This window comes from Gracilinanus agilis, chromosome 1 (assembly GCF_016433145.1).
Source record: "Gracilinanus agilis isolate LMUSP501 chromosome 1, AgileGrace, whole genome shotgun sequence".
Lineage (NCBI taxonomy): Eukaryota > Metazoa > Chordata > Mammalia > Didelphimorphia > Didelphidae > Gracilinanus > Gracilinanus agilis.
The window spans coordinates 11,083,494-11,105,180 of NC_058130.1; the positions used below are offsets into that span (position 1 = coordinate 11,083,494).

The 21,687-nt window shown below is 37.1% G+C and overlaps 1 protein-coding gene across 1 annotated transcript in view; it reads left to right on the top strand.

Annotated features, from left to right (window-relative positions):
* Nucleotides 1-21,687, top strand: part of CACNA2D3 (calcium voltage-gated channel auxiliary subunit alpha2delta 3) — an 858,102-nt gene that overhangs the window by 546,825 nt on the left and 289,590 nt on the right. The window contains exon 16 of the mRNA XM_044675448.1: nt 2,406-2,423. Coding sequence (XP_044531383.1) covers nt 2,406-2,423 — 18 coding nt within the window. The remainder of the gene's footprint in view (nt 1-2,405; nt 2,424-21,687) is intronic.

Here is a 21,687-nt window from a genome sequence, read left to right on the forward strand (position 1 = left end):
ATATATATATATATATATATATATATAACGTATACAGATACATATAGATATCATCTGGCATTGTGTCCGATGTTCTAGTCTCTGGATCTGGAGACTGCCACCTCTATGAATGAGTAAAGGAAATTGTCTCCTTTTATCTCATCTTTGGATGGGACCAAGTTTGGGGTTTGTGAATGCTGGGTTTTGATGTTCAGTTGTTTTTTGGTGGTTCTTTGGTATTTGCATTGCTGTAGTCTTGGTGTCTGTTGTTTTCCTGGCTCTGCTGGCTTCATTCTGTGTCCATTCACAAAGGCTTTCCCTGCTTTTTTATATTCATCAGAATCATCATTTCTTTTTACAGTAGAGTCTATTCCATGACATTTATATCCCATGATTTGCTTAGCTATCCTCCAAATGATGGGCAATGTGCTTCCTTTTAAATATATTTTCGTGATTCTCCACTGACTGGTGTTCTGTTTGATTTTACTTAATTTTTGAAGATACTAGAAAAAGTGAGCTGACAGTGTAAATTCTAGCCTGTTTGAGGTCTCGGTCTGTTTCCTTATCGCTAAAATAGGGAAGTTGGGCTAAATGGCTTCTGTGGCCCCTCCTAGGTTTAGCTTCAAAACCCAACTGACTTCTAAATACATGCAAAATCAAATAAGATCAGGCATGAGAAATGTTTTCTAGTCTTGTAAGCACTGTATCAATGTTGTCATTCAGTCTTGTCTGACTCTTCGTGACCCCATTGGGGATTGTCTTGACAAAGATGCTAGAGTAGTTTGCCATTTCCTTCTCCAGCTCATTTTACAGAGGGGTAAATGGAGACGAACAGGGTTAAGTGAATGGCCCAGGGTCTCTCAGCTAGTATGCGTCTGAGGCTGGATTTGACCTCAGGCCTTCTGGATTCCAGGCCAGGTGTTCTATCCAGTCTCCTACCTGCCTCCATGTATATATTAATGCATCCTAAAGGTATCTCTGAGAAGTGGCTGGTGTTGGTGACTAGAGAGCTGGTCTCAGAGCTGGAGAGAGAAAGACTTGCGTGCCAAGTCCTGCTTCTGACAGGTGTGTCTCACTGTGTGAATCTGGGCAAGTTACATAACTGTTTGTGCTCTAAGCAAGTCTCTATGATGATGTCGGAGACAATACACCAACCTGCATTGATTATCTGGGAATTCTGCATCCATTTGCAAAATCCATTCTTTCAAAGGAAAAGGACTCATCCAGTGTCCCTACAAGTGTGCTCAATAAGTCGTGTCATCTGTTGTATGGCGGTCAAAGTCTATCACCTATTTTTACTTATTAATCCCAAAGCAATTTTTATTTCTCTTTAAGTTATAAAACTGCCCTGGCCCAGCCATGTCTCAGAAAAGCTGAAAGCAAAAGTATTAGAGAGTAGCCTTTGGCCACCAGGAGAATGGAAGCTCTTGGAGGGCAGGCAGTGCTTTGTTTTTTGTCTTTGTGTCCCCAGTGCAGAGCCATTGTGCAGAAAATACGTGTTAAATTTAACTGGCTGGTATATAATGTGATAGAATAATAATTAGACTGTTGATATCTCAGTAGAGAACACAGATCTATGTCACTGATCACAAATATCAGGAGAAATGAAGCTGTGCTTTGAGAATAAACAGGTCTTACCTTTTTCATTGACTGCCCTGCACCATCTTCTTCCTTCCCTTTACTAACGGGGCAACTCTCCATTTCTTTTTGTGATCATGGGCTCTTTAAATACTGCCTTCCCAGCTCATTGTGTCTCATTTCCATGAAAGGGTAAGGCCTGATGCACTCCTAGTCCTCCTGGTCCCATTGTATCTACACTCCTAGGTTAACAATCAGAAGAAACTTTCAAGGCCATCCAGATCGGTCCATGCGTTTCATGATTGGGAAAACTGAATGCTCCTTGGGTCTGTTTCCTCAATTTTAAAATGAAGGAGTTGGACTAAAGGGCCTCTGGGGTCCCTTCCAGCTGTAGCTCGATGATGCTATGACCTACAAACAAAGCTATCTTTTAAACATATTAAATCTGTATTCAGGAAAATGAAACTGCCATATTGAGAGCAGCTCTTGTGTCCTACTGGGAAAGTTAATCGTCTTCTCACTGTGTTCTGGATCACCAAGCTATTTGCCATATTCTCATCCTTACTTAATAAATGTGTTGTCATAACAGCAACAATAACAACAACAAAACTGTCTGTGAGAGTGTGCTTTGGACATGACAGAGAATTGATCGATACTTTGGTTTCCGTTTTCTTTAGTGACTTTAGTTTCATTTTGTTATTTTCCTGGAATTAAAAAAAAAAACACAAAACAACTCATTGCACAATCTGGAAATCATAGAGAAATCATTTTTCACCTTTCCAATGAATCTATTGTGTAATGATGGCTTTCTTCTTCTTCTTTTTTCCTTTTTTTTCCTTATTTTTCAGCTTCCCCAGGCACAAAAGGTAAACTATTTTCAATCAAGTCTTAACCATTCCAAGAAACTGCAAGTCGCGCATGTCTTCACAGTGTTGTGACTTTGGCACCATCTTTGACCAGTGAAATGGTCCCCTTGGGACAAGCTCAGTGACCTGGTTCTGGGTCCAAACAGTAATGGTTGAGAGAGCCTCTGACTCTGGGTGCTGCTGATTCAATTGTCCCAAAGAAAGAAGCAGCTTTGGAACCTATTCAGATCATGGCCAGGGGTCACGCCCCCAATCCTAAACTCAGAAACCCAGCTAGTCTGTTCAGGATTCTATGGATTCCCTGGAATCCATTGCTGCCCAGACACTGATAGGGATAGTTATCAGCCCCCTACTTGGAGTTAAATTTGGTATAGATGAGCCAAAGACCGAGCTTGATTTTTGATCATTGCAAAATAGCAATTTCCATTTTTTGTCCCCAACTCTCTGGCCTCTAGTCCCCACAAGAGCAATCGTTTCACCAATGGCCAGACCCTTTCACTGGTCCTCATTTTCTGTCTGTCAAAACTCTTTGAAAGTACCATCAGTTGTGTTCTTTGTTCCAAACGATGTCATGCAATCCAGCTTTAGCCTTGCTATGGTTCTGTAACCAGTGTCTCTGTGGCATGTTGTGAGAGAGTGTTGGTTTTGGCAAAGAGATCATATCATCTGATGCCTGTTGCAACATACTTGTACAATTCAGAAATATTAGTGAAACTTCTGAGAGAGATATCAATGCCTTGTGGCGGGAGGCAGCATGGATGGCGTAGTGGAAGGAGGCTCGAGCTGGAAGTCTGTAAGACAAAGGGTTTGAGTTCTGCCTTTGACACATACCAGCTTCATGACCTGACGTATATGTCATTTTATCTCTGCGACCGAGCTACTCCCCAGGGCTAGAAATTCAAGAAGATCTCTGCATTGGTGCAAGGGATTTCGACATATTTTTTTTTCCTTATTTCTGTTTGAAACCTATTAAAAGGAAGATTCTATATGCTTCCAGAGTTAAATCTGGGAGCCATCCTGAAACTTCAGCAGCTCTCCCAAACTTCCTAATTTGGAATGGAGAGATGATGAATCTGTTCCTTCTAATTGAGAGATCGAGGAGGACTACCCCACAACAAACAGTCTGTTCAGAACATATGGACCACCAGAGGCCTAGAAATCATTACATAGTCACTCAACTCTATTATGGATATTTCAACAAGGCAAAAAAATGTATTAGCTTGTAACCTGACTGGTTGGGATGTTTGATTTTGCTCCAGTGTCATCACAAAAAAGATTGAACATTTGGTGTAGCTTTCCTGAACTTGGGCTTGCAACTGATTTACTGAAGAATAAATAGAATTTAAGAACTCAGGATGTAGGGAAGGGCCAAATTCCTCGCAGAAGTTACTTTTCTTTTTTGCTTAAACCAGCATTTTCTCTCATTAGGCTAAAGAGAGTTGATACAAAAGGGTAATTTGGATAGTCATTTTCTACTCGACAACTAAGAACATTGAGAAGAAGTCTCATCAAGGTTTCTTCCTCATTCATTCTGAGGTGGGATCTCTCAGCAAAGTAATTTTCAAACAAACTTCAGAACAAACTGATAGTGTTAGTAAAAACAGAGGACTTTCCTCTCCCTTCCAAAGTACTTGACTCATATCATATACTTTGCTTCCACATTCTGGGATGCTCAGTCAATAGAACATGAGCAAATCATGAAACACAATTCACCAGAGTGCCTCAGCTTCTCCCTAGAACCAGGAAACACTAGGGAGGGTCCTGGGACCCATTTCTGCACTTGCATTCTAACAGGAACTGGTTTGGGTTTCCATGAAATAATTAGAAATTCCATTACTCATTTTTTGATTAAAAAAGACCCAGGGAGGAGCACTATTAGATTATTCTGCTTTGACTATACTATTCATGTTCAAAGTTGCTTCACCTCTGCATTCGGAGGACAATTTTATTCTGTGTTAAGTTACAGGGTCTTTGTTGATCTCAACCGATAGTTTCCTCATTGAAAGCTCCCTATACTGAAGAAAACACAGGTTCAGGTCAAATAAATGAATGAGTAATTGCATAAATAAATGAATGGTTAACTACATATTCTAATTAAAGAGGGTTTTGTGTGGGTTTCTTTAGTAAAATCAAAATCAAAAGTTCAGGTTTAGATGTTTTAACAACAACAAAAAAAAAATGGCCTTAGCTCAAAAGTGCTAGAAAAGTAAAAATTCCTCATGTCCACCAAAGAGAGGTCTTTTCATTTTCCTCCCTATTTCTTGCATTCTCAAAGCTGGACTTCAGGGCCAATTGCCGGTCCTTTGCCACTGAAACTATGGTTCTGTCTTGATCTGAACTTCAGCTCGCACACAATATCCAGGGACCCCGTTTTTCGGAGTGAGATGGACATGGTGCCTTGGTCATGGAAGCATGCTCAGTTACCTCCATTCCCAGTGAGTGTTCTAGAGGCCTGGATGGAGTCTGACTTCTTGAATTCAGCTGGAGTTTACTTATAGAATGCCATTGGATGGGACTCCAGCATTGAAAGGCCTTCCAGAGGTCAGGATTTGCAGATGAGTCTTTGTAATGATTTTGGCATGAATAAAAGATGCCATTTCCCCATGAACTGCTTTGTAGTGAAGAGCATCGAGAAGCTTTGTTGCTCCTTGGGTGAAGGGAAGGGATCCAGGGAAGCTGGATCTTGAGGCTTCACTTAGACATTAGGTCATTAAAGCAGACACTTGGCCATATGGTGTCTGAACTTGTAACTGTGTTTTGGTTGGACTCTCTCTGTGTATCATCTGAAAGGGTTTTCTCTATAAATATTTCTCATCCCTCCGTCTCTGTAAACAGGCTTATTTTAATCTGTTGGCTGATCTACCATTAGATATGTAACATTTAAATTTACCCTTTGTACAAGGCGACCATTTAAAAGCTCTTATTTATGAATTAAGTTTGTGCTCCGAATAACTGGAAGAAGTCCCAAAGGCTTGCTTGAGACTTTCCAACTGTTCTGAATAAGAAGCTTTAGGTTTCAAAGTTCCAAGACCCTTCTTCCTCTTTTCTCCAGTTGGAGAATTCTAGCCCTTCAGGTCTGGTGGAAGGAGTGCCTCGAGGTCACAAAGCAGGTAAAAACCAGATGTTTCCGTGGTAGCCATGATTCCTTTCTAGGAATCTCTGACAAGGTCTCCGGGAATCGTGAATGTCACAAAGTATGGATTGAGAATCGTTGTGTTTGTTCTTCTGCAGTAATACACGGCTATACGTGCAATCCTTGGTAAACACCTTTGTGGAAGCTGCTGCTCTTTCTACAATGGATGGCTTCCCCTCAAATTCAAAAGTAAAGTGAGGAATGTGTGTGAGTCTTTGAAAATGGCACTCGTTGGGAGCCAAGATGGTGGAGATAAGGCAGGATCTCCACTTAGGTCTCCCAAATTCCTCTCCAAACATCTTTCAAATAATACCTCAAAATGATTTCTGGAACAGAAAAGCCCACGAAAGGATAGAGGGAAACAATTTTCCAACCCAAGCAAGTTCAAATGTCAGCTGGAAAAGTCTGTCTCACCAGGGTAAGAGTGGAGAACAGTCTAGTGTGGGCCAAGCTAGGGGAGACCCTGATTCGGCAAGTCAGTGAAGGACTTGGAAATAGTTACAGCACCTAAAGCTCTCCACCCACAGCCAGGAAGAGGGTTAGACAATGGTCAGAAGGAGGTTCCAGGGGTCCCACTGCTACTGCATTGCTCAGACACAGATCTGGGTTTTTGTTAAGTCATTTTCAGGTATATCCAACTCTGTCATCCCATTTGGGGTTTTCTTGGTGAAGATACTAAAGCCATTTGCCATGTCTTCCGATCATTTTACTCATGAGGGACCGAGGCAAACAGGGTTAAGTGACTTGCCCAGGGTCACAGAGCCAGTAAGTGTCTGAGGCTGGATTTAAACTCAGGAAGTAGAATCTCCCTGCCTTTAGGCCTGGCATTCTATCCACATTCTAGCCACTTAGTTGTCCTATCAGGATAGAACTTGAATTTGGTTGCTATCTTCTTTGGGAAATTCAAAAATTTATGTGTCTGTGGTGAACAAGTGAACTCCCTGTGGTACGGTGTCATATCACTGGCCCTAGAGTCAGGAAGACTTGAGTTCTAATCCATTCTCTCACACTTCATATGTGATCGTGGGGAAACCATATAACCTCTCAGCCTCAGTTTCCTCCTCCACAAAGTGGCACATAATAATTTAAGATGATAAAACCCATGCCACTTATCTCACAGAGCTGTTGTAAGGAACAAAGGATCAGAGATTTACATCAGGAAGATCACGGGGTACACCACCTTCATGTTACAGATAAGGAAATTGAGGCATAAAGACCTTAAGTGACTCGGCCCAGACAGTGGTGAGAATTAAGCCTTGGTCTTCCTAGATCTAAGTCCTGTACCCTCTCCACTGACCTCACAGCCCCTCAAATAGGATAGGACATGCCAAATAGTTGGTATAATAAGAGAGACGTATATAAATGTCAGCCACTATTTGCTGAAACTCGCTTTTTCCCTTCTTCAGAGGGCCACTCCAGGGGCATTCTATTTATTAATGTCAACTTGGCAAATTTGGAGAAAGGGGCCATATTTTTTCCCCTCAAAACTGTGTTTAATCCCACATCTCTTATCATACCTCAAAGAGTTATTAATGCATTCAGGGCTATCCAGCACAGCACAATGATCCCCGTTCAATTGCCTGGCCAGGTGCTTGATTTCCTCTTAGGAATAGCTTAATTTACCTTCTCAAACAAACAATCTGGCTTTGAGATTTGTGGTCTTTTTCCTGATGGGAAAGGCTGCTCTGTGGATGGGAGGGAGAGCCCAGGAAGGATCAGTCAGGCTCCCAGAAAGAGAAAAATCTCCCCTCCCTTTTTTTTGTTATTGTTTTTCCTCCAGGATGTCATGTTTTATTCATTTTTCCCTTGTCTCTTTCCCTCTCCACATCAAAAAAGGATCTTGTCTCCTTCCTTGTGGTAGATGTCTTTCTTTTGAAATATTTTGGGAGGTGTTTTCCCCTTCTCCAGTTTTTGCCCTCTTCATGTTCTTTTCTCTTTCTTTGTTACTGTCTCTGCTGTACCAGGCAGAGTTGGCCTGGCTTTTATCTTCCCAGGATCAGATTTCAGCAGTCTCCTAGCATCATTTATCACTCTTCGCCTCATTTACCAGCTACACTTTGAAGTGTTGAATTAACTGTCATGGAGGGGAGAAAATGGAAAATTTGCAAAGCTGTGATTTCCCCCAGAAGTACAGGTCTAGTAATCTCAGGGCTTCATTACAATTCTATTATAGCCTCAATGGATGCTAGGGCAAAACAACCCCCTGATAAATATTTACATTTGCTCCTACTTTGGGACTTGTTTATCTTCTCCTTTCTAATTTGAAATGGCTGAATGTGCCCTGCTTTAAGGATTTCACACTTTTGCTGAGCATTTTTCAGGGCCAGGTCCCAGGTCTTGGTGCCTATAGATGGATGCATTTTCTGAGTTCACAGTGTTTCCTCTTCTAGCTACACTAGTTTTGAACCTTTTTTTGTGTCATAAATCTCTTTGGTGTCTGGTGTGTCTGGTCTGTGGACCCAATCTCTGTAAAGATTAAAATTAATGGTTGGACAATGATTATATGAAATTATGTGGTAGCCAATATTTATTATATCTTGAGTCAGAAATTCATTTACACATATATACAAATATAAAGGAAACAACAAAGAAGAGAAATGTGAGGGGGATAGAGAAGTTATCTATCCTATCACCTTAAATGTTTTGCTCTGGGTCTGCTTAATCCAGGCAGAGATTGATTAGCTCTCAACCTGGAAAGCTTGTAGTGAGTAACCATGCAGCCTCCTCCAATAGTCTCTCCAGAAACTAGGAAAGGGGTCAGCCTTTCATTCACCCAATAAAGCAGTCCAAGAGTCAGAGTACAAGTAGAAGCTAAACCCTGAGCCCTTAATCCAAGCCGAGGTCTCCAGGGAAACTTCCTAGAAGACTATTTAAGACTATCTCCAGAAGACAATCTCTTCAGACTATGTTCTCAAAGACAATCTCCCCTGAAGGAGTTCAGGGCTTGCTTTTATAGTGACTTCTTGTCCCTTCCCCTCTTTACAGGGGCCAGTAACAGTTTCCAAATTGTCTAGCACTGCCCAGAGGTCAGTGTCTGTGGGATGGACTTCTCACTTTCTGAAGGTTAAGTTCTTATCAAAAAGGTTCACAGTTTCCTGACTGATTGAATTTCTGAGGGTGTGGATTCTCTAAATACCTAGCTAGCTTCTCATCTAGTACTAAGTAGGGTGTTTAATCTTTTGATGATTCAATTTAAAAGTAGACAAAGGAGAGTTAATGCTGTCTTCAATATTGTGACTATTAAGTAGGGTACTTGTTAGTGTTAACTCAAGAGATAGAAAATAGAATAAGGAATTCTCTTTCACATCTCAAAATAATATTTTCAAATTTATCAAGTGAAAATGTATACAATTATCATTCTATTTAAATAAAGCTATCTAAATATACAAAAAAAATGCATGGACTCCCTGAAATCTCTCCATAAACAGTAGAACAGGAATACCTAGTCTATTAAGAGTTAGCTCTATTGATATATTTACAAGAGAATTACTAAATAATCTATTGCTTTCCTACATAATAGATACATAATGAGATGAGATCAGTTTAATCTGGATGGGCATCAGGGCAGGGTTTGTAGAAAAGGCAGTTCCTAACTTTGGCCTTGAAGGGAGTTGAAGCTCTTCTACAGAGATGTAGAGGGAATGGGATTTAGGCACAGTCAGATGGCCTTCCTGGAAGTGGGATACAATACTGAGAAAATGAACAAACCAAATCACTGTGAAATGTACAAGATGTGAAAATTCAGACAGATATTGATTTATAATCATCAAATTTATGGCTGAAAGGGACTTGAAGAGATCATCTTATTTACCAGTCTCTCCCAATTTACAGATGAGAAAATTGTGTCCTAAAAAAAGCAAGTTAAGACAAGTTGTCAGTAGCATAGTTGGAACTAGAAATGAGATCCTTTAATGCCAAATCAAGTGTTCTTTCTATTGCCCCATATAGAGCATCGCTAGCTTTAACGTTTTAAAAAAAGAAATGATTATCCTTGATTTTGGAAGGGTGCCTAACAGGATAATTAATAACTTTGACTAGTACTTTTTCCTCTTGTTAACTAAAACCAATTTTGACCTTTGCCCATGGGCTCCCTCAAAGTTGAGTAAAGAGAGAAGAATACTTGTTTTGCTGATAGATAATGTGTAATTAAATCCTACCCTTTGACTTTCTGCCTGGTTGCCCTTGTGCTAGTCAACTTACCTCTCTGGGTCTCAGGTTCTCCTCTGTAAAATCCAAAGGTTGGACTTGATGGTCTCCCTGGCGTCTGGCAGCTCTCCTTTCAAGCTTCTACCTCTGATACCTCATTACACAGTAAACTCATGTAAAGAGCCTCCCTGCAGGACAGTTGCAGAAATTTTGAATTAAGTGGATCTGGTTGACCTGGAAGACACAGGCACAGGCTACCCCCACAGAACTGGAAGATCTTGAGGAAAATTCCCATAGAAAGGTGTCCTTCATGCCAGTCTCTAATAGATGACTTTGGAGCAGATCCAAAGGACCTAGAATTGACTGCCTGTTATTGATCTTGAACTGGAAGCTCAGCTGCACTGCCTCCTCTGTTCTCTAATGACCTAACCAAGTCTCTGGCTTCAGCTCTGTCTGTCCCTCTTGGTCTTCCTCTCACCTTTTTGCTAATGATGGATCTGTGGACTTAGCAGAATTGATTCTCCAGAACAGAAGCCCCTTCATTACAGGCACAGACCTACAGGGTTGAATGGATTCCAATGGCATGTAAGTTAGAGTTGAGAAGTCACCTACCCTGAGTTTTTAGAAGAGCATTATAGAAATTCACATCTGGAAAGAACTTCAGTGGGGATCTAATCTAATTAATTTAGATATTAATTAGATTAGATCCCCATTGAAGTTTTGTTCTGACAAACTCAACAAATGGGTTGTCATCTAGTCCTTGTTTGAATACCTGAAAGGAGGGGCAACCAACTACCTCCCTAAACAGTGCCCTTGATTTCAGGACTGCTCTTGTGGTTAGGATTTGTTTTCTCACCTAGAACCTCAGTTCTCTTTTTTGTAACTTGTGCCAATTACTCCTAGTTCTATAGTGTATGGATTGCCTGGGAAAATTTCACCCCCTCATCCAGATTGTGGCCATATTAGTAAGCCAATATAAATAACAAAGGAATACTGATTAGAGTCCACCTGTATTTGAATCATGTATTTGATGGGGCTGTGATTTCAGAAGTATAGTGAAATTAGGAACTAGAAAAATATAGAAACTCTCTCTTAATTCAGATTGCTACCCACACTGTAGCTCAGTCTTCCTTTCTTTTTTTAGTATAGTGATAATTAGGAGTGAAGTAGGGCCCTATGTATGGAGGAGCTACCTGTGTGGAGGGAGCTTGTGCTGTGTGATTTAAAGGGAAGCAGAACAGCCATCTCTAGTCTCTTCTCTCCCCACAATTCTCCTAGGGAGAATTTCATTTCTGCAGCTTGGGGAAGCCAGAAGTTGGAAGTGACGGCCACTCTTTTCTGCTCTGAGTGAGGAGGTTCTGGGCTGGTAGTATGTCTGTCTGCTCTTTTAAATAGTATTAGTCTGAGGAAAATGATCAAGTTCCACAGAACTGCTGATCAATTTGTCATTTTGGCAGAGGAAAGTAGGACCACAAGCTGTAGATCCAAGGACTGACAACCTTTTCCCACTTAATACCAGTTCTACAATGAATACGCAAGAGAATAGCAAAGGAACAAATTTATCTGAACAGACATCACAGAAGGTAAAAATGGGAAAGGGTGACTGTGTCTCAGTGGATAGAGTGCTGGACCTGCAGTCAGGAAGACTTTAATTCGAATCTGATCTCGGTTACTTACTAGCTGGGTGGGCCTGGACAGGTCCTTTATTTTATTATTATTATTATTGTTATTATTGTTATCATCATCATCATCATCATTATTATTTTACCATGAACATCTAATCTCAATAAATATGAATCTTCATATCCAAAGAACATTAAAAAATATAAAGAACTGTCTCTTTTACATTTTTATAAGTATGTATTTAATATTACTCTTCCTTTCTTGTCTCTGCTCACTTCTCTTTTTTTGTGTGTTCCTTTTTGGGAACCTTTTAAGATTTAATTAATTCCCCATTAGCCATCCATTCTTTTTCCCTCTTCTCCTTCCCACCTCCCTAAAAAAGAACCTTTTTTATTACAAATAAGAAAAATTCATATACTGACCATGTCTGAAAATGTCTGTCACGTTCTGCTCCTATAGTTCATCACTTCTTTATAACTAGATGGGGAGTAATTTTTTTTTAAGTATACATCATCATTAGTCTCTTCTGAATGTGCCAGTGTGTATCAAAGGCAAGAACTACACCTAGAGCTTCCTGACTGAAGACAGCTCTCTATATCTCTCTATATGGCCACGAGGGTCTGTATCAATCCAAAGGAATTCTCATCTGATTGATTCAAGTTCTGAAGTCTTTTTCAGCCATTTCTCTTATGATACTTGGAGCCATTGTATAAATCATTCTCCTTATTTTGTTCCCTCCACACTGCATCAACTTATGCAATTTTCCCCAGGAATTCAACTCAAACTGATAAAACAAAATAACCAGTAAAAGTAGTAGAATATAAAATGAATTCATAAAGCCTTCATGCTTTCTATAAATTACCTAAAATATCCCAACATAAATAGAGAAGGAAATCACATTGAAATTTCCTATAGAATACATTAAGTGTCTGAGTCCAAAATATGTACACAGGAATTATATGCCAAGTAGAAAACATCATAGAAATAAAGCAAGACAAACAGAGAAGATTTAATGGTGCCTGCTAGGTCCAGGGCAATATAGTAAAATGGCCTTTTGATCCACTTTAATTTACACATTCAATGACATGAATCAAATGACCAAAGTTTCACTGTATAGACATATGTATGATGGAATTTATTTGGAGGAACAATAGTTCTAGAATATTAAGGGAAAACAACAGACAAAAATTAGAGAGAAAAGTAGTCTCACAGTACTTGATCTGAAGCTATATTAAATGTGGTATCCAGGGGCAGCTGGGTAGCTCAGTGGATTGAGAGTCAGGCCTAGAGATGAGAGGTCCTAGGTTCAAATCTGGCCTCAGACACTTCCCAGCTGTGTGGCCCTGGGCAAGTCACTTGACCCCCATTGCCCACCCTTACAACTCTTCCACCTAGGAGACAATACATAGAAGTTAAGGGTTTAAAAATAAAAAATAAAATAAAATAAAAAATTGTGGTATCCAAAAAAATCCTAATTTAAAAAATAGAAAAGTTGATCAGTGACATAAATTAGTTATCAATATTCAGAAACAATCAAACCTAGTAGCATAACATTCAGTACCTTTAAGGACACAATTTACTGGATTAAGATGGCACTATTCAACAAAAACTGCTGGGAGAATTAGAAAGAATTCTGGAGCAAACGACCTTTAGACCAACATCTTATGCCATATACCACATTCAACTCCAAAAATATATCTTAGATTTCAAAGGTCAAAAAGGAGGAGAATGAAGGCAATTCCTCCCACAAGCATGGATAGAAGAGTTCTTGAGCAATCAAGACATTGGGAGGCTTACTGAGAGAAAAACAGATAGTTTTGATTATGTAAAATCAAGACGTTATTTTTTTCAAATAATGTCAATGTAATTAGAATTACAACAGAAATATTAAACTAGAGGAAAAAAAATCCTTGCAGCAAACATCTTGAATAAAAGTCTTATATCTATGACATAGAGGAAATTGATGCAATTAAATGAGAAGAGCCATTCCCTCTATAGCTCAATGGTCAGAAGATATAAACAGGTAGTCCTCAAGGAAAGAAATTCAAACCACCAACTATCAAATGAATAAATACTCCAAATCACTAATTATCAGAAAGATTCACCTTATTATCAGGTTGGCAATGATAAAAAAAAGAAAATGACAATGTTGGAAAAGCTTTGGGAACAAACAGAAATTAAAGTTTTGTTGATTGAGCTATTGATTGGTCCATCCATTCTGCAAAGCAATTTGGGATCATACCCTCAAAGTCACTAAACTTTGACTTAATGGATCCTGTTTTATACCTAAAAAGATGAAAATAGAGGGAAAGAACCCATAAGTATTGAAATATTTATAGTTACTTTTTTCATTATATCCATGAAGTAGAAACTAAGAGAGTGTCTATCAATTGAAGAAAGGCTGAACACATCATGTTATGTGAATACAATGCAAAGATATTGTACCATAAGAAATGGTGAAAAGGACACTTTTGGAAAAAAAATATGGGTAGATTCAGATGAACTGACATGAAGTTAGATGAGCAGAACCAGGAGAATGATTTACACAAAAGCTATAAAAAAGTAAAGGAAAAGACATTTGGAAAACTTCAAAATTCTAAATCATTCATTACAATGGCCAAACATCTTTAAATATTCTTCCTTTTTCTTAGTGGAGGATCTGTACTTGCAGACATGTATATATATCTTTTTTTTAGTTGATTTTGTATTTGGTACAAGAGAAGGCTACCATTTTTTATGGGGAAGGAATTGTGAGGAGAGTAGAAGGGTAGTGATAGAACACAAAAGAAAGGAAAGATATGAGAATACATGTCAATGAAACATTTAAAATATTTGTTTAAGGTCAGAAGGAAGGAAAAAGCAGCACAACAAAGGCAATGTTGATAATTTTATAATGTTCAATTAAGAAATATGTATATAAAGCTATATGTAAAAGATTCATAATTTCATATTATATATCTATATATTAAAACTACTTACTAAAATGTGTAAATGATTTAATCTCATTTAGCAAAATTTTATTAAGTGCCTACTATGTGCCATTAAGTATTAATTATATAGGCCAGGAACTCTCCTAGGCACTGGGAAGAAAAAACGATACTTAAAATCAGGAAACTGGCATTCTACCATTTTAAAAGATGATGAATTTATTAAATAATAAGGGAAATAGATAGTCAATGGATAGACCAAATACTCTATTGTTACCATTTCAAAATCAAGAGAACTCAAGAAAAGTCCCTAGTATCTTGATCAAATCCCTTGTAGTAAGCTTCTGAAAGAATATGAACCAGAGAAACATGGGTAAGGCAGGTGTGGATGTGCTATTTGTTGCATCATTGGAGAAAGTATCCACATAGATGAGATAATATGCTGTGGGCATCCTCGATCTATTCTTTAAATGGTAAGAGCATCCAGACATTTCACTACATTGAAAATTAGGAAAGTACAGGTCATTATTTGACCAGAATTCAGAGGAGCCCAGGGAAAACATGGAAATCATCTCAGAAGTGCTGGTGCCATTTGGTCTCCTAAAAACAAAAACAATTACCCATTATGAAAAGTGAAGATTTCAGAATAATCTGAAATTCTTTTGCATCATCTGTCTTGATTCAGGAATGCATTATAATTGTATTAAGAAATTGGGTTATCCTTTCAAAGTTCTCTTTGATTCCAAATTTGCGTGTGTTGTTTACTACTATTCCTTTTAATCAATAGCAATTATAAAATATAAATTTCTCTCGAGACCAAAACAATACAACTCCCTCTATACTTATAACAGTCCTCAAATGAAATAGCATTTTACTTTGAAAGTCAAAGAAACAGCTGAACCCCAAATCTGGATTTTGTTACTGTCCTCATTACAATTGTTCTTGCATCTTAAAAGAAACATCCACACACCCTTTCATTTCAAGAGAAAGGGAAGGCAAAAGATTCTGAAAAGTTATTACAAAGAACGTTTGTAATTAGAAGAAGATGCCATCATTTTGAGCTTTCAGATTGTTAAATATGAGAATAGTGTTGAAGGGAAAACCTCAAACATTTGATCTTCTCATTCCCAAGTTTCTGGTTGTTAATCAGCTGTTTAGACCCATTTATCACAAAATAAGTTTTGAACCAAGTGATTGAATTTGATGTCCTTGAGTTCATCTTGCCATCTTTTTCAAGAAATTTCTAGTTCTGTCTTATCATAGGTTCCCTGGTCATAGAGCTTCTGGTCCAATTCTTCATATTATTGACAAACTAAGAGTCCAAGAAAGTGAGTTCACTTGCCCAAGTTTATAAGGGTAAAATGGCAATAACTCCCATTCTAGTGTGCTTTCTTCAAAGCCACAGGAAATAATAATCCTGAAATAACACTCATAAATCTGTTTATGAAATTATATTATGCATCAATTCATGTTTTAAGTATATTACAGGAATGTATCACTTAGTGGAAATATGTGGTCATTTTTTTTTTCAGCACAATTCAATAAGCAAATTCATTAACTGATTAATGAATGGAAGGACCTGTGCCATGTGGTGGGGAGTCAAAGAGTTAAAAGTACAAATAGCCCTTGCCTTGAAAAAGCTTCGGTTACAACAGGGCATGCAAATAAGGAAAGGCAAATCAATCCGAGACATCACTGTAGCACTGCCTCCTTCATCTGATGGTTACTGTATTTCCATATGGTTAATCTTACTGAGAAAAAGACAATATAAAGAGTGTGAGGTATATTTTTCTGATGATTAGTGATTTGTAGCATTTATTCATTTGCTTGTTGGGCTTGTTGGTAGCTTCAGTTTCTTCTCTTGAGATATGCCTGCAGATATCCTTTGACCATTTATCTATAGGGAGAATCACTTTTATCCTCACACAGAGTAAAAGTAATTATGATATACAGAGGTAATGGGAAGGATAGCATGGGATAGTAGGAATCATTTTGACTTTTCTTGTTTGTTTTTTAAGGTCTCTTTAAATCTGCATCTGCAACAAATCATTGAGATACATCTTGAATTTTTAAAGTAAAAAATACTATTTAAAGTAAATAAAAACTACTTTAAAGAAAAAAATACTTTTTAAAGAGTAAAAATATTAGCTGCATTGAAGTACTCACCGGTGAATAAAAGTTGTATTTTGGGGACAAAACTCAGATCTTGAAATGATAGATGTCAGACATCATTGCCTAGAGGTTTTTATTTAAATTTTTGATGATTTTAGTTAAATATATTTTTATTTATTTCATTAAATATTTCTGAATAACATGTAAAACATTTTAATATTCAATTTTAAGGCAAGCAATTCGATACTGATTATATACGTGGTCATATAAACAGACTTCCATTTTATTTACATTGCAAAAGAAAACATGGACAAAAGGAAAGAAAAAAAATGCATGCTTCACTCTACATTCTGAGTTCATCAGTTTACTCTCTAAAAGTAGATAGCATTTTTGGATCATAGAACATTTGTAACTGTCTTGGATCATTGTTTTGATCAGAGTAGATACATCTGTCACAGTTGATTATCCTTATAGTATTTCTGCTACTGTGCATAATAATTTTCCTGGCTCTGCTCACTTCATTTTGCATCATTTCATAAAAGTCTTCCCAGGTTTTTCCTGAATCATTCTGCTAATCATTTCTTTTTGCACAATAGTATTCCATGACAGTCATTTACCACAATTTGTTCAGTCATTCCCCAACTGATGAGCAACCCTTTGAGTTCCAATTTATTGCCACCATAAAGGAACTACTATAAATATTTTTGTACAAATAAGGCATTTCCCCTTTTCTTTGATCTCTTTGGGGTTATGAAAAATTAATATTGAATTGTGGATTTTGCTCCTTAAAGATAATTGTTTTATAGGCTGATTAGTATGGCGCTGAATAAGTAAATTAATAGGTAGAATTGTCATTTTTATCATATTGACTCATGGTTCACCCTTGGGCAAGTAATATTTCTCTAATTGTTTATTTGTATGAAAAGTGTTTTGTAATTGTATTTATAGGTTTCCTGAGTTTGTCTTGGCATATAGACTACTAAGTATTTTACATTGTCTGCAGTTATTTAAAATGGAATTTCTCTTTCTATTTTTTCCTTCTAAGTTTTATTAGTAGTATATAAATGTGCTAATGATTTCTGTTGGCATATTTTGTATCCTACAAATTTGTTGAAGTTGTTAATTGTTTCACCTGGTTTTTTAGTCAATTCTCTCTGGTTCTTTATGCCATTATATCACCTGCAAAACTTGATAGTTCTGATTCTCATTGCCTATTCTAATTTCTTCAATTTCTTTCTTCTTCTTCTTCTTCTTCTTTTTTTTTTGGTCTTATTGCTATGGATAGCATTACTAAAACTATTGAATAATAGTGGTAATGTTGACCATGCTTGTTTTACTCCTGATCTTCTTGTGAAGGCTTCAAATTTCATTACTATTACAGATAATGTTTGCTCTTGGTTTTAAATAGACACTATTTATCATTAAAAAAATACTTAATTGATTCCTATGCTTTCTAGTGTTTTACTAGGAACAGTTTTTTGTACTTTGTCAAAGGCTTTTTCTAAATCTATTGCTGTAATTATATAATTTTTGTTGTTTTTTATTATTGATATGATAAATTATACTGAGAACTTTCCTAATATTCAGCCAGCCCTGAATTCCTCATTAAAATCTCAATTGATCATACTGTATGATTTTTGTAACATATTGCTGTAATCTCACTGTTAGCGTTTTACTAATTTGCATTGATATTAATTAAGGAAATTAGTTTATAGTTTTCCTTCTGTATTTTTGCGCTCCCTGTTTTAGGTATTAAAGTCACATTTGTGTCATAAAAGGAATTTTGTAGGAGGACTTTACCTATTTTTTCAAATAAATTATATAATATTGAGATTAATTTTTCTTTAAGTATTTGGTAGAACTTACTTGTAAGTTCAACTATTTCTGGGGATTTTTTAAAGGTGTTCAATCAGTTGTTTGCTTTCTCAAGAGAGGGTTATTCAAGTATTCTATTCCTTCTACTGTTAATCTGAACATTTTATAGTTTAGTTTTGTGAATATTCACCTATTTCACTTAGATTGTCAGTTTTACTGGAAGGTAATTAGGCAAAACAACTTCTAATAATTGCTTTGATTCTATCTTCATTGGTAGTACATTCATCCTTTTCATTTTTGAAACTGACAATTTGGTTTTCTTATTTCTTTTTTTTTTAATAAAATTAACTAATGCTTTATCTGTTTTATTGTGTTTCTCCTTAAAACCAACTCCTAGTTCTACCTCTAAGTCCAGTTTTGTTTTTTACTTTTCATTTTATTAATCTCTCCTTTGATTTCCAGGATTTTCATTTCAGTGTTTAAATGGTGATTTTTAATTTGTTATTTTTTCTAATTTCTTTAGTTATTTGCCCAATTTATTGAGCCACTCATTCTCTTTTTTTTTGATGTGCTCATTTAAAGTTGTATTCTATATATAGAGAGATTCATTCGATATTTCTGCATTTCTGACTTTGTGAAATTTTTATGCCTTAATACATGGTCCATTTTTGTGAAAGTACCATGTAAAGCTGAGAAAAGGGTATACTCCTTTCTATTCCCTTTCATTTTTCCCCAGATATCAATAATATCTAACTTTTCTTAGATTCTATTCACTTATTAAGTATCTTTATCATTTATTTTATGGTTAGTTTTCTGGAGATAGAAAAGTTAAGGTCCCCCTAGTATAGCTTTATAGTATATTTCTGATTTTTCCTTTAAGAATTTGGATGCTATGTTATTTGGTATATATATGTTTAATATTGAGATTGCTTTATTGACTATAGTTCCTTTTGAAAAGATGTAGTTTGCTTACTTGTCCCTTTTAATTAGGTTTATTTTTGTTCTTACTTTGTCTGAGATCATAATTGCTACTTTTGCCTTTTTTTACATTAGCTGAAGCATAGCAGATTTTGCTCTCATCCCTTATTTTAACTGTATGTATGTCTCTCTGTTTCAACCCTTTTTCTTGTAAACAACATATTGTTGGATTCAGGTTTCAAATCGATTTTGCTATCTACTTCTGTTTTATGAGTAGGTTCATCCCATTTACATTCATGGCATTTATTTCTTTCCTTTTTTCTTCTGTTTATCCTACTCTTTCTCATTTATACTATCTTTCCTTTAAAATCTCTTTTGCTTCTGAACAACACTGTCTGGCATGTAGTGGATTTCTGAGTTGATTTTATAGAGGGAGCCAATATAACATAGAAACTAATTGCAAGAATTTATTTTGGCTATGTTATTCTCCTATCAGGAATTTTAGAGTAGAAAGTCCCTAAATCAATTCCTGTATATTAGGGAGATTTACTGTATATTTCTGTATCTGTGATCTAGATCAGATTCCATCAATTCTATTGCTTTTTTGCATTTTCTTGGTCCTTAGTAATCCCAAAGAATGTCTTTCTTTTTAACAGAATTTGGTTAATAAATGAAACAGAGAACGATTATTTTCCAATGGAAGTGCCAAATCACTCAACTGTCCATTTATGGGGATAGAGAGAGGTAAACTGTTTGAGGTGCCAACTCTTTATTAGCTATCTACCAATTAGAAATGTCCTGGTATTATAAAGGGGAAAAAGAGGTTTTATGGGTTCAATATATTAAAAGATGGTCACCAGAGGATTGAACTATTATCAATCCTCAATTAAGAATAATCTCAAGTCAAAATTGACTTTTATGGAACTTTATTTACAATTAAGAAGAGAGAGAGGAAATAAGGAAATAAGAATCTAACACAGGTAATTTACTACAATCCTCTAATTAGTCCAGGTAGATCTTAAGCCTCAGCCGAGAGTCAGAGGGTCAGAGGCCAGGAGGTGAATGAAGCAAAACTTCATTCATGGAGTCTTATTAAAAGAAGTTTCTGAAGAGAAGTTGAGGAAGATTCAGTCAGTCTTTAAACTCTCCACCTCCTTGGATCAGAAGAGGTAGAAAATCTCCTTCACCATCTGCCCTCTTCACCAGAAGCCCCCAGCTGACTGAGGACCTTCTCCTTTTAAAGGGGTCACTTATGCGTCACTTCCTGTGCCTCCCTCCTAGTTTGTGTGTCCAGTCACAACAGACCCTTCTCTTAGGACTGCCTGGGGGGAAGTCAGTAGATTCTGATTCATCCCTCACTCCAGCACATATGGATTAGGGACCTCCCAGAATGAGAGGTGTTGTCACCTTTGGTGATTAAATCCAAAGATGGGCAGTGTAGACTTAATCTAATTATCACAGTATGTTTAAGCAAAAGGCTGAATAATGAGCTCCTAAAGTTCATTTATTAAGTTGCCTGACCCATCTTTTGGGTAACTGGCAATTCAAAAGAGCCCTGAAGACCGATGTCACTTTTTTGGTTATCATGCTCTCCTAACTAATAAAACTGCTATATTTAATACATTGATTTTTCCTTCCCCCCCCAAAAAAAAAAAAAAAAACTGTTTCAAGCCAGAGGATGCAACTGAAATTAGCCCATGGGATAAAAAGAAGAGTTTGCTCTAAATGGATGGTCATTATAACAGGAAAAAAGGGGGGAGGGAAATACTTTGTTGAGTATACAGAGAGGAGGACTTGCTAAATTCCATTCTGGTTTCATAAAGTGAGAAATACCAAGCTAAAGTGTTGTACCATAATATTGGATTAGAATGGGACGGATGCATGGAATGAGGCAAAGGTCCTTGATGGATCAGTCATGAGCTCCATTTCTCACAAAATCCATTTGTTTCTTGAATACATCACATCCGTGTTGACCTAGGACAAGACCAAAGATAATGTGTATGTAAACGTGTAGGTGTTTATATGTATATGTATTTAGACTTACAAATGCATGTATAGATATACATCGAAGCATATGCATGTGTGTGTGTTTGTGCAAGTCCCTATATTTCATTGATGGAGACGCTTAACAACAAGAAAGACAAATAAAGAAAAGCCTCCTTGAAGAAGTAGGGTCTGAACAGAGTGATGGAGCTAGAGGCTCCCTCCAAAAGGTGAAGGGGACGAGAGAAAGCTTTCCACGAATGGAGGATAGCCTAGTAACGGCATGTGGGCAAGAATGGATGCTTTGTGTAGAGAAGGAGCTCAATCAGACTCTCTTCCTTGACAGGCTTCATGCGTTTCCATGGCTTCTCAAATCATCATCTAGTACTCTTTCCACTGACAGGCTTGGTAAAGGTCCCTAAGTTGTTGCTCAAATTAGAGAAGTATCAGTCCAACAATCACTGGGCAGTGTACAAGGAACTGGGAATGCATACGGGCCATCACTAAGCTTATAGACAATAATAACCAGATCAGACATATAGTGAAGAGACAGCTAGGTGGTACAATAGATAAAGAGTTCTGGATTTAGAGTCAGGAAGACTTGAGT